Source organism: Epargyreus clarus, unplaced genomic scaffold (genome assembly GCF_041222505.1).
Source record: "Epargyreus clarus isolate Ecla_fem2 unplaced genomic scaffold, WU_Ecla_fem_2.2 ptg000025l, whole genome shotgun sequence".
Taxonomy (NCBI): domain Eukaryota; kingdom Metazoa; phylum Arthropoda; class Insecta; order Lepidoptera; family Hesperiidae; genus Epargyreus; species Epargyreus clarus.
Genome location: NW_027332232.1, coordinates 1,589,212 through 1,601,284, shown reverse-complemented (window position 1 = coordinate 1,601,284; position 12,073 = coordinate 1,589,212). Strand labels below are relative to the sequence as shown.

The window sequence follows — 12,073 nt, the reverse complement described above, 5'->3', positions numbered from 1 at the left end:
TTAAGCGCTGCTGTGTTCTGGTTTGAAGGGTGTGACAAGGGAGATATATTTATTTGAAGTATTAAGGTACTTTTTGGCAAAGGAAGATCTCCCCGTGGCCTGGGTGATCATGCCTTGTATATATGCAAGATGTTGAGGAAACTTCGATAGTGTGATTCAGAATAAGTGTAGCGCCATCTCTCATATTAATGTAGATACTCGTAACTTTTAACATAATAATATGTTATTAACGTTATTATTTATATTGTTTAATATTCAAATAAATATTAATTAAATTTAGATGTTAACATAGATTAGTAAGGATACTTCGCCGCCTTGAAATTGAATGAAGCCACAAATGGCTTATTATCGTAAGTTCTTTTTTTGAATTCTTGACAAATAAAAACATTTTTAGAGAAAATTAACGAATAAATTACTAATACTGCGTAATTTACATGAATTTACATATAAATAAATAAATAATAATTTTAAATATTTAAGGGATATTTTAGCACGGAGACGTGGCATAACTTTTTTACGCAAGTATTTCAATTCTCAAAACTGGGTACATTTTCTAGTTAGGAGTGAGTAATCTTTACTAATCTATGGATGTTAAAGAGATTTTTCGGGCTAGTCTTGAAACAAATTATAATATAAATCGCAGATTGTAGTGTAGTCTTTGCATAAATAAACATTATTACTCTATTCGCAATTTGTAGAATAATAAAGATTAAACTTTGTAAATTATTTTATTTGTGGATGCAATCTTTCGTATTTGGCTCAATTATCATGAAATAAAACAAAATGTTTATTAAAAACATTTAATACGCTTACAAGAATATTGCAACAAACAAACGCAACAAACAACCTCATTGACATTTCCCGCCAAATGTGACCATAGACAATCGAATTTCATTTCAACAGCTTAAAAATCCGACGTAAGTCCAAAACGTGTATATTTCGAGTATATAGCACATAGAATTTGTCAAAAAAATATTTAATTTTTATTTGCCATGCGTCAAATAATGGGCTTGGAAGAAGCGTTTTCCCTTAAATGTTCTTAAGCATACATCGCACTGATAAACCGGTTGTCCCGTATGTGTTCTTGCATGTTTTTCGAGGGACTCCTTGCTCCTAAGGCCTTTACTGCACACATTACAGACCAAGTTCTGCCCAGGCCTACCATGAACTGTCGTCATATGGTGAGTCAGATGTTGAGCGACCACGTATTTCTTAGGGCATAAGCTGCATTGATATTTCTGTTGCAAAGTCCGTGACGTCACTTCTATTTTTGACAGCTGAGTTGACTTTTTTGACAAGCAGCAAGGCCTGTTAACAAAGAATACATTTTTTTAACAATATTAAATTTGAATAAAATTGATATTTTGAAGTAAAATAAAGGATGGAGATAGAGTTAAAGAACACAGATCTTCACAAACACTGAGAATCGAACTCAGAACTCAGTATTAGACTGAACGAGACCACTTTGCCACCAACTACTTCATAATATAGATTACTGCACTAAATATTTTTATAATCATTAAAGTAACATAAACCATAAAACAGTAACTAAATACTTGATGAAATGTTGAAATAACGGACAAAAATAACAGAATTAAAACTATCTACCTGCTACGCCCCCTCAAATCCGTCTTAGAAGTAAACGCCATACGATCTCTGTTAACATTGGGCGCCATTTTTGAACTGTTCCGTTTAACGCTCTTAACTTCCCTATTCTTCTTACACCGGGAGCATATGAACTCCTTCCAGCCTTCGAATGGCACGATCATTGGGTAGCGCTGCTTACACATGATACAGGCAATATTCATCCGTTTCACAACCAAGCTAGTGCTAACACTGCTGCGGCGATCGCGTCGTAGTTCCCGCCGTTTCGGCAGTATGGTTTTCGACCGCTTTCGCAGTTTGACGTCAGCGCACTGGTTGACAGTGACGTTTGTCTCCCGCGGGTGGAAGCCCTCGCCGGTGCCCAGTTGTGAATGTTTTGATGAATCTGTAAATTTTCAATCATTGATATAGTTCGCGTAAAACTGCTAGTCCGCTCTGAATATAGATTAATCGCGTCGCCATAGCAAATTGTATGTCTACACCTGCTCGCAACAACTTCAGAGCGGACTAGAAGTTTGGCGATAACTGTTTAAATTTTTTTTTTCAATAAAAGCGGTAATGCAATAAATAGCTTTTCAATGTATTTTATAAGATTGAAGTAGTAAACAGTAATAAAGTGGATCTATAAGTGGTCATTGTTGTATGGGCATCTGTAACTAACTTCATGTAGACCAAATTCTACCTGAAGCCTCATCACATATGCTTTGTTACTCCTGAGGACTAAAACGAACGCCTCATATGCAAGTCAGCTAACGTTTACCTACGTCTTTGGAATGTTCATTGGCCTAATGCAAATCCAGAACTCTTGTATGTACGCAAGGGGATAAATGCTCAACGTGTCTATCGTAGCAGACTACTGTATTTATTTTAAACTGGCTTTCAGGTAGCGATACGAGGTTTTTATCTATCCCTCAGGAATAGTATTTTTTTCGAGATAAAAGCCCTATGTCCTATTTAGAACCCCTAACAACGAGGCGAAGTGTACAAAATTTAGTGAGAATAAGTTATCTAGATAAGGCGTGAAAGCGTAACTAATAAATTCACATTCGCATTAATAACATTAGCTTGGATTATTATTTAGCAAGATTTACTAACAATCGCTGCGTTGTTTCGCGAAAGCAGCATGCACGAGAGTTCTAAAACGATCAATGTTCCGTAGCTGACGTACACAGTGGTCACAGATCAGGCAATCTGGTGGATATACCTGAAAAATGTTGGTATAATAATATATAAACACGCTAACTACTAGGAAAGCGTCTTAGAGTTTTATTTTTACAATATAGGATTAGCAGATGAGTAATCCACCGGATGGTAAGTCCACTGCTACCCATGGCTATTTGCGATCAACACCAGATAAGATTAGATTCCTACCTAAAGTCGGCCACAGATGCTACCCCTGAGGATGAAACTGGAATGCCTCTGAAATGTATGTGTCCCTTACCACAACCGCCAAACAAAAATACAGCAGTGCGTAACACGGAAATATGTGTGTCGCTGGTGCCGCTGGAGTTTAACCACAGAGTTCTGCCATCTTCAAGAGGAAGGGAGAGGGATTTAGGTGATAATCCAAGAAGCTGGCGAAGTATGAAGGAATATGTTTTTTAAACACAGATGTCGTTAAGAGAATATTATTTTCAGTCAGCGCACTTGCATGTACAATTTGCATTACCTTTGATATAAAATAGCAATATATTATACATTTTAGGATGCTACTACTAATTTAATCCCTTGGTCGCTTCATGCATTCATGGGAAGAGAGAGAACGGTCTTATTGTAGCTCGACGCAAGAATACAAATAATTATCTTGGGTTAATTTACAGACTTTAAATTGTATACATAATCTTACTATGAAAATACTTTAGAGACCAACAAATAGTTTTTTTTTTTCAATTTTATTAAGCTTAGCTATTCTAGTTTAGTCGATGTGTGCCTTAATATAAAATGTGCAGCTGTAATGAATTAATTATCTGTGTATAATCAAAGTCCTAATAACAGACCCTGACACCAAAGCAGTCATACAAAAGCTGGTCGTATCTTATTTCCACCTCCTCGCAAACACAAGTCTCATTGAAACCTCGAAGGCTAGCGTCCCCACCACAGAGTCGGCAGCACCGCATGGCGGCGCTACCGTCGCCCGACGCGTGTGCGTTGATTGTCATTGGAAGTGAGTCCTAGACAATATATTCTCATTAAAAAATATATTTCATCCTCTAAGGCTTCGTTTCTTTTAATCCGCCACGCAACCTGTTACGCTGCATTCTATAATTTAGTCGCAGTAGGTAATTATCTTTTCAAATTTAAGAATTTTGAGTATACAGACTGTCAACTGAATTATTTCCTCACTTGGCTGAATATTTTGTAAAGCCTATCTTTAAACCACAAGACGTCCATTTCATTACACGTAACATTCAAGAAAAATAAAATAATCCGAAAGTAAACTTAATAAGAAATTTTGTTTAATTATATTCATTATACTTATGACATTATCAGCATGTCATGTAAAATGAAAAGTTCACATTAAAAATAAATTTAAATACCATAGACAAAAGAACTCCAGTAGTATTCATAACTTTTTAGTAAGTTAGGTTGAAAAGCAAGAAGTCAAGGCTGGAAGTACTGTGTAATAAAATAATACTTTGACATTTGAATTGACATTACATTGACTTTTTGAGTGAAGTTGTAAAGGAAGAAGTATTTATTTTAATTTTACGTGTTTATTTAAAAATATTTATGGCTTACCAATATCATTGAGTTCCAAATAGATAAGAGTTCGTAATAAAAGTAACAGACATTCCAATAATGTGCTAGAAAATCGTATGCAAACTTCGTAAACCAAAAGTCCTTACGCACGTACATTATTCGTGGAAATTCGTCCAAAAACACCTAAAACATGGGCGGGAAGGCTGAAAAGGGTACACCTAAGTACATAGCGAACAAAATAAAAGCGAAAGGCCTCCAAAAACTGCGTTGGTACTGCCAAATGTGTCAAAAACAGTGCCGAGACGAAAACGGCTTCAAATGCCACACTATGTCCGAATCTCACCAAAGACAGCTCCTGTTGTTCGCTGATAACGCTTCTAAGTACATCGACGAGTTCTCTAGAGAGTTCTCTGATGGATACTTGGAGTTACTGAAGCGGCAGTTTGGCACGAAGCGAGTAAATGCAAATAAAGTTTACCAGGAGTATATTTCTAATAGGTAAGTGTTGCTTTTTATATTGAAGTGGTAAATAAACATGTAGTTTATCAGTAGTCACTGCTGCCTATGGACATCTGTAACCAACCTATAACAGGTTAAAGGTCGTAGAATTCTCAGTGGTTTGACTCTGGCACCACCGTGACACCTATTTCTGCCTAATAACAGCAGTGTGAGGCGCTGCTGTGTTCCGGTTTGAAGGGTGTGGTAAGGGAGATAGACTTTTCTGAGGCGTTCCAGCTTAGTTCTCAAGGGTAAGCGGTGCATCAGCCGACCTCAGGTCGGAATATCAAATCTTATCTGGGGTTGATTACAATTGTCCATGGGTGGCAGTAGCCACTTACCATCAGGTGGACTGCATGCTCGTCTGCTACTCCTATATTATTAAAAAAAAAAAAAAAAAAAAAAAACCATGCAGTATGTCGGCCTTTGAAAAAAAATATATATATACCATCATACATATTTGTAGCGGATTGTTGCGAAGTAGTTTTAATCTTAACTTAATAGCATGGATTTCCACAAAGTAACGCCTGTTACAATTAACTATCTAAAATGGTTGCTCCGTCAGTGTTAAGCGCTGGTGTTTTCTAGTTTAAAGGGTGTCGTGTTCCTTTGTCCTTAGGAGGCCGATCTATGGCCGACCACAGTTAGGAATATCTAATCCTATGTGGGGTTGATTACAGAAGTCCATGGGCAGCAGTAGCTAACATCAGGTGGACTGCTACTCCTATATTATAAAAATGTTATGGTGTGAAAGTGTAACAAACAAACACACACCCGCGCATACATACACACACACACACACGCGCACACTCACACACACACACACGCATACACACACACACACACACACGCATACACACAACACACACACGCGCACACATACACACACATAAACACACTTTTATAATATTAGTTACGTCTTTAATCCCTTTATACAGAGATCATCTTCACATGAATGCGACACAATGGGAGACGCTCACCGACTTCGTGAAGTGGCTCGGTAGGGAGGGCAAGTGTGTGGTGGATGAAACCGAGAAGGGCTGGTTCGTGGCCTACATTGACCGGGACCCTGCTGCCATCGCTGCACAGGAGGCCAAGGCCAAGAAAGAGAAGATGGATAAGGATGATCAGGTGAGAATATGGACTGATGTGCAACATCACATGTGTGATGTTAAAGGTTAAACCTTTGTGGTTCGACTCCGGCGGTACCACCGCCACACCTATTTCTACCTAATAACAGCAGTGTTAGGCGCTGCAGTGTTCCGGTTTGAAGGGTGTGGTAAGGGAGACATACTTTTCTGAGGCGTTCCAACTTAGTTCTCAAGGGTAAGCGGTGCATCAGCCGACCTCAGGTCGGAATATCAAATCTTATCTGAGGTTGATTACAGATGTCCATGGGCGGCAGTAGCCACTTACCATCAGGTGGACTGTATGCTCGTCTGCAACATTTATATTATAAAAAGAAAAAAAATAGTCATCATCATCATGGACCCAGTATCCTCCCACTGCTGGGCACGGGTCTCTTCTCAGAATGAGGATTAGGCAATAGTCCACCGCGCTAGCCAAGTGCAAAATTAGTAGACTACACATACCTTTACAAACTTTTTTTTTTAATTCAGATATGAAGGTTTCCTCACAATGTTTTCCTTTACTGTTCAAGCAAGTGATAATTAATTTCTAATACGCACATAACTTTGAAAAATTTGAGGTGAGTGCCTGGGATTTGAACCTCGGATGCTTGTAGAACTATTTAAGGTAAACAGTACATTTTTATTTTTCTACAAGATATTTAACTATAGCCAGTCTGTCTAGAATATACTATTGAGAAAAAGATCTGTGTATAAAACATTTTATCTTTCCAGGAAAGAATGCTAGAATTCATAGAAAAGCAGGTGGAGAAAGGCAAGAAAGAGACAGCATCAGAGCCCACATACACGGAGTTCAAACGAGAGAGCAGTCAAGAAAGATTGACTCTAAACTTAAACTTGAAACGGAAAAATGAAGGTAATACATGAATATATCTACACTCACAGCTCTACACTTGGATACCCTGTGTTGTGGGTGCAATGGACACACACAGACGAATACACTCACACCCAGACCCAGAACAGACATCTAAATCCATTATTTTGATATCTGTCTGGCCAGGAATCGAATCTGGAACCCTTTGGGTCAGACCGTTATAGCGACCTTTCCATCATTCAGGTTGTCAAATCTGAGGGTAGAATCTTTTGCAGTTGGACTCCGAAGGCACCACCGTCACATCTATTAGCCTTATAGCAGTAGTGTACTGCTGGCAGATAAAACTATTCCTATCTGGGATTGATTACAGATGCCCACTGGTGACAGTTGCCACTTCATTACTCCAACTGTGGAGTATAATGTGTTTCGAGCATACGTATGTCTCATTCTTTGTCACGCAACAGCACAAACGGCTTGACGGATTAACATATGAGGTGTCGTTGGATTCGTCTAAATTTGTGAATGACATAGGCTACATTTCTGCCCTTTTTTGGTATTTTTTAAGCAGTTAGGTTTTAACAGCAGCATTAATCGCTATGGTGTTCTGGTTTGAAGGGTGTGGTAATGGAGACGTACTTTACCGAGGCGTTCCAGCTTAGTTCTCTGGGGTAGCGGCACATCTGTGGCCGACCTCAGGTAGGAATATCTAATCCTATCTGGGGTTGATTACAGATGTCCATACGGCAGTAGCCGCTTACCATCAGGTGGACTGGTGCTCATCGGCTACTCCAATGTTATAAAAAAAGTGTTACAGTTGCATCACACTGATTCATGTATGCCAGCAGTGATAGCCTAGTGCCAGCAGTGATAGCCTAGTGGTTAAGAAACTTCGCCTCTCGATCGAGGGGTCCAAGGTTCAAATCCCAGGCACGCACCTCTGATTTTTCAAAGTTATGTGCGTATTAGAAACTATTTATCACTTGCTAAACGGTGAAGGAAAACATCGTGAGGAAACCTACATACCTGAGAGATTTATAAAAAAAAAATCTCAAAGGTATGTGAAGTCTACCAATACGCACTTGTCCAGCGCGGTGGACTATGGCCTAATCCTTCTCATTATGAGAGGAGACCCGTGCCCAGCAGTGGGACAGTAATGGGTTGATGATGATGATGATGATGATTCATGTATAGATCACATAATTATTTGTTATTTATAATTTATGTCACCTGTTAAATATTTTTATGTAAGGCCATCTGATATTTTTTTGCAATGTTTCTGTAATGGAAGTGTGATAAGTTAGTGGATGAAGATGTAGTGATAGCGTAGTGGTTAAGAAACTCGGCCTCTCGATCGAGGGGTCCGAGGTTCAAATCCCAGGCACGCACATCTGATTTTTGGAAATTATGTGCGTATTAGTATTATTGTAAATGTTGATAATTATGGAAGAATATATTGTATTTCTGGAATCCCTTTTAATACTAGTTATTTCGATTTTTTTCAGACAAAAAACCAGAATTAACAAAGTCAGCGCTTTTGGTTAAGAGTAAAGAAGAATCAAGCAAGAAACAGAAGACAGAAGAGAATAGAAGTAAGCAGAACGCTCTGGATGAGATCAGGGAAATGCAGGAGAGAGCGAAAGAGAAAGCGAATAGGTAAGAGAGAGACAGAGAGACAGATGTATGTTGTTATCAACTCATTACTGTCCCACTGCTGGGCACGGGTCTCCTCTCAGAATGAGAAGGATTAGGCCATAGTCCACCGCGCTGGCCAAGTGCGTATTGGTAGACTTCACATACCTTTGTGAAGTTTTTTAAAGATCTCGCAGTTATGCAGGTTTCCTCGCGATGTTTTCCTTCACCGTTTAAGCAAGTGATAATTAATTTGTAATACGCACATAACTTTGTAAAATCAGAGGTGCGTGTCTGGGACTTGAACCTCGAACCCCTCGATCATGGGGCCTAGTTTCTTAACCACTAGGCTATCACTGTTTTTGCTATATTGAGTGTGCTGACAACTTACTATATGTGACAGAACCTGTTAGTGGTCTAGGGCAGTCTAGGCATTGATTTCTTGTATTTGGACCCTTTTTTTATATACAACTTTTTTATTTTTTGTTTTAGTTATAGCGGCTAACGTTATTTATACTTATATTGTAAAAATTTCAAGTGTCTATCTGTTATGGTTCAGGAGATAGAGCCCTGTGACAGACGGACAGACAGCGGAGTCTTAGTAATAGGGTTTTTACCCTTTGGGCATGGATCCCTAAAAATGTCAATGTGATTTAGAATACTACCAGCGCCCTCTCTCGATGAATTGCGGGAAATTGCTATAATTTTTTATAATTTCTCAACAGGAAAGATTATTGGCTGACAGAAGGCATCATAGTGAAGATAGTTACCAGGTCGTTGGGTGAAAAGTTTTATAAGAAGAAGGCGGTGGTGGAAAAAGTGGTCGATAAGTATGGAGCGAACGTAAAGTTGACTGACGAAAATACTAGATTGAAACTGGATCAGGTAAGGATATTTGCATTTTTTTTATAATGTAGGAGTAGCAGACGAGCATGCAGTGCACCTGATGGTAAGTGGCGTATGGACATCTGTAATCGAATTCGGATAAGATTAGATTCCTACGTGAGGTGGCCCACAGCGACCTAAGGACTAAGTTGAAACGCCTCGGAAAAGTATGTCAGCAGACAGTATGCCCAATAACAGCAACATATAACACTGCTGTTATTGGGTAGAAATATGTGTGGCGGTGGTACCGCCAGAAGTGAATCACAGTCCAACAACCAATATTTATTTTGGCAGAAATGGTGGTCCGCTCCGGGCATCCGATCTTGGGGGCCCCCAAACACAGTTGCTAACTAGCTAAAAAAACGGAGTTATACGTATTTTACCCTTCGTGTATGGAACCCTACAAATAAACTTAATGATTAATTCTTCAAAAATTATTAATATTTAATCTTTATTTTTCCAGAATCATCTAGAAACTGTGATACCATCGCAGGGGCGTGCTGTTCGCTTTGTGAACGGCGCTTATAGAGGACAGACGGGGATACTAAAGGATATAGACACTGATAAATATTGCTGTGATGTTGAGGTGAGAATATTGTGAGGTTTTTGTGTTCATTTTTGATTGAAGAGTGTAATATACTAGTCGTATAGCATAGATAAATATAGTTATTGTTGTTAGAAGTTGGTAGAACCCTCTGTGGTTCGACACTGGTGCACCACTGCCACACCTTTTCTGTTATAACAGCAGTGTTAAGCGCTGCTGTGTTCTAGTTTGAAGGGTGTGGTAATGGACATATTTTCTGAGGCGTTCCAGCTTCTGGGGTAACGGCGCATCTGTGGCCGACTTCAGGTAGGAATATCTAAACCTATCTGGGGTTGATTACAGATGTCCATGGGTGGCAGTACCCACTAACCAGGTGGACTGCTTGTCTGCTACTCCTATATTATAAAGTAATAATAATAATATAATAATCATATAAGCATAATCACATTGCCTATTAATGCTCATATATCTTTAGTTATAAACGATTTTAATTTATTTGTTGCAGATATCAGAGGGAGTTTTAAGAGGGAGGATAGTAAGAGAAGTACAATATGAAGATATAAGTAAATTGGCTAGCTGATACTTATTTTCTGAAAAACAATTAAGATATTAAAACAGGAAAATCAAGTGTTGATTTCAGAAGAAGTTAGAGGGACTGCAATTTTGGAAAAACTGAAGATTCTGTACAATTTGAAATAGATATATTTTGTCAAATAAATGAATGTTTGTCCGTATGTTCTTTATAGAATCGTAAACTATGCATTTGATCATGTGATGGTCTTAAGCAAAGTTGTTGTGCATGAGCCCACGAAGGTTTCTGTGTTGGTGCGACTAATTTTCGACAGATGGCGCCACTGTCGTTCCAATGAAGGTACAAATTTTCAGTTATGTGTATGTCATGTTATTTTTTATAACTCAGACGCGCCGCGGACTCTACTAGTATTATATGAAGTGAAGAAAATAAAATGTCTGAACTCTCTAAAATTGAAAATAATGTCAGCATTTTTATATAATAAGTTATTGTCGAAGTTTAAGGACTTGCAGGAAGTTTTTAAAAACAGTGTGTGTAAACTTTAATGTCAGATGAAATGAAGTGGCTGTAATAAAATTATCTTTTCTAGAAATAAATTATTTTTTAACTAAAATCTTACTTTGTTTTACTTTATTTAAGGATGTAAGAAAAATGGTGGCTTTCTATCCTATTTTTTAGAGTTGTGGCGACTTCCCGCTTTTCGTCAAGAGATGGCGCCACAAGTATTCTGACTCACGCTATCGAATTTTTCTCAACATCTCTATACAAGCCTCCTGTCTTATCGGAGCACGCCCCATTCCCGGGCGTGATCACCTATACTAGCCCTTTTTTAAGTGATTCTAAATGTTGTACAATCTATCGATGATTTTTATCATTGGGGTCGTTCAAGTATTACGTAAGCGCTTTTAGGGGGGCAGGGGGTCTTAGCTTTGCTTATCTTGGATGACATGGGGGGTAGGGGAGTCTAGACGATGATTACGTCATCGGTAGTTTGGTACTTGTTTACACGAATAGCAACCCTCACATTGTCTTTACTTGAAAGCGAAACGCATTTTCGGGGATTCCCGCAAATCATGAATACGTTTAGGCATTTTTAAAATTATAATTATAATATAAAAAAAAACAATACATTAATTGAAAAATGTTTACGTAAGCATGAGGGAGGGGGTAAGAGCTTTTCTTACTTTTGCTGACAAGGGGGATGGGGGAGTAAATAATTGTAATAAATCTGCTTACGTAATACTTGAACGGCCCCATTTTATAAAGTATATAAATGTAAATCCTTGGGCTTGTCCGGTACTTGCCAATGTATGTCTATTCTTCACGCATTGTTTTAATTACATGTATGTTCGCGTGACCTTTACATATTCATCATTGTTCTGCAAGTTACTCGACGAATTGTTCGTACTAAATATTGCTGATATTGTAAAAGAGGCCGCCTAAACGGTCAATTATATTGTGCAATATCTTTGACCAGTCAATTATATTGTGCAATATCTTTAACCGGTCAATTATATTGTGCAATATCATTGACCATTTAGGGTTAATATTGAAAAATGCGTAAAGATTGAACGAAAGTTTGAGTGAGTTTCATTTTTATTGCACCATATTTTTTTATTTAATCGTGTAGAATCAGTATTCCGCAAAATTTTACATAAATCAACACATTTAAAAAAAAAATAGGTACTTTACAGAGCGCTTTTTGAATGTCAATACAT

At 38.2% G+C, this 12,073-nt stretch overlaps 2 protein-coding genes across 3 annotated transcripts; one reads left to right on the top strand and one right to left on the bottom strand.

Annotated features, from left to right (window-relative positions):
* Positions 1–786: 786 nt before the first annotated feature.
* On the bottom strand, positions 787–4,104 carry LOC140752812 (uncharacterized). 2 transcript variants are annotated; one of them, XM_073087163.1, is made up of 5 exons: positions 3,949–4,104; positions 3,603–3,776; positions 2,701–2,809; positions 1,609–1,990; positions 787–1,308 (listed from the first exon to the last, which is right to left on the bottom strand). In XM_073087163.1, exons 1-5 carry the CDS (start codon positions 3,994–3,996, stop codon positions 984–986), a joined length of 1,038 nt encoding a protein of 345 aa, XP_072943264.1. In that variant the 5' UTR covers positions 3,997–4,104; the 3' UTR covers positions 787–983. The 2 variants fall into 2 exon arrangements, with proteins under 2 accessions (XP_072943264.1, XP_072943265.1); XM_073087164.1 differs by lacking the exon at positions 3,603–3,776 and having other exon boundaries at positions 3,949–4,100.
* Positions 4,105–4,258: 154 nt separating this feature from the next.
* Positions 4,259–10,968, top strand: kin17 (kin17 DNA and RNA binding protein). Its single transcript, XM_073087161.1, has 7 exons — positions 4,259–4,803; positions 5,742–5,934; positions 6,666–6,807; positions 8,268–8,418; positions 9,120–9,279; positions 9,743–9,865; positions 10,329–10,968. The coding sequence occupies exons 1-7, from the start codon at positions 4,496–4,498 to the stop codon at positions 10,401–10,403; spliced, it is 1,152 nt and encodes a 383-aa protein (XP_072943262.1). The 5' UTR covers positions 4,259–4,495; the 3' UTR covers positions 10,404–10,968.
* The last annotated feature ends 1,105 nt before the right edge of the window (positions 10,969–12,073 follow it).

What these genes read in the sequence shown, in the direction of transcription:
- LOC140752812 (XM_073087163.1), bottom strand. Translation starts at nt 3,996, where the DNA reads ATGGACGTCTTGTGGTTTAAAGATAGGCTTTACAAAATATTCAGCCAA. An exon ending in ATGACTGCTTTGGTGTCAGG is followed by an intron (nt 2,810 to 3,602) that starts GTCTGTTATTAG and finishes AACATTTTTCAG; the next exon opens with GTATATCCACCAGATTGCCT. An exon ending in CGCGAAACAACGCAGCGATT is followed by an intron (nt 1,991 to 2,700) that starts GTTAGTAAATCT and finishes GAAAATTTACAG; the next exon opens with ATTCATCAAAACATTCACAA.
- kin17 (XM_073087161.1), top strand. Translation starts at nt 4,496, where the DNA reads ATGGGCGGGAAGGCTGAAAAGGGTACACCTAAGTACATAGCGAACAAA. An exon ending in AGATGGATAAGGATGATCAG is followed by an intron (nt 5,935 to 6,665) that starts GTGAGAATATGG and finishes TTATCTTTCCAG; the next exon opens with GAAAGAATGCTAGAATTCAT. An exon ending in AATATTGCTGTGATGTTGAG is followed by an intron (nt 9,866 to 10,328) that starts GTGAGAATATTG and finishes TATTTGTTGCAG; the next exon opens with ATATCAGAGGGAGTTTTAAG.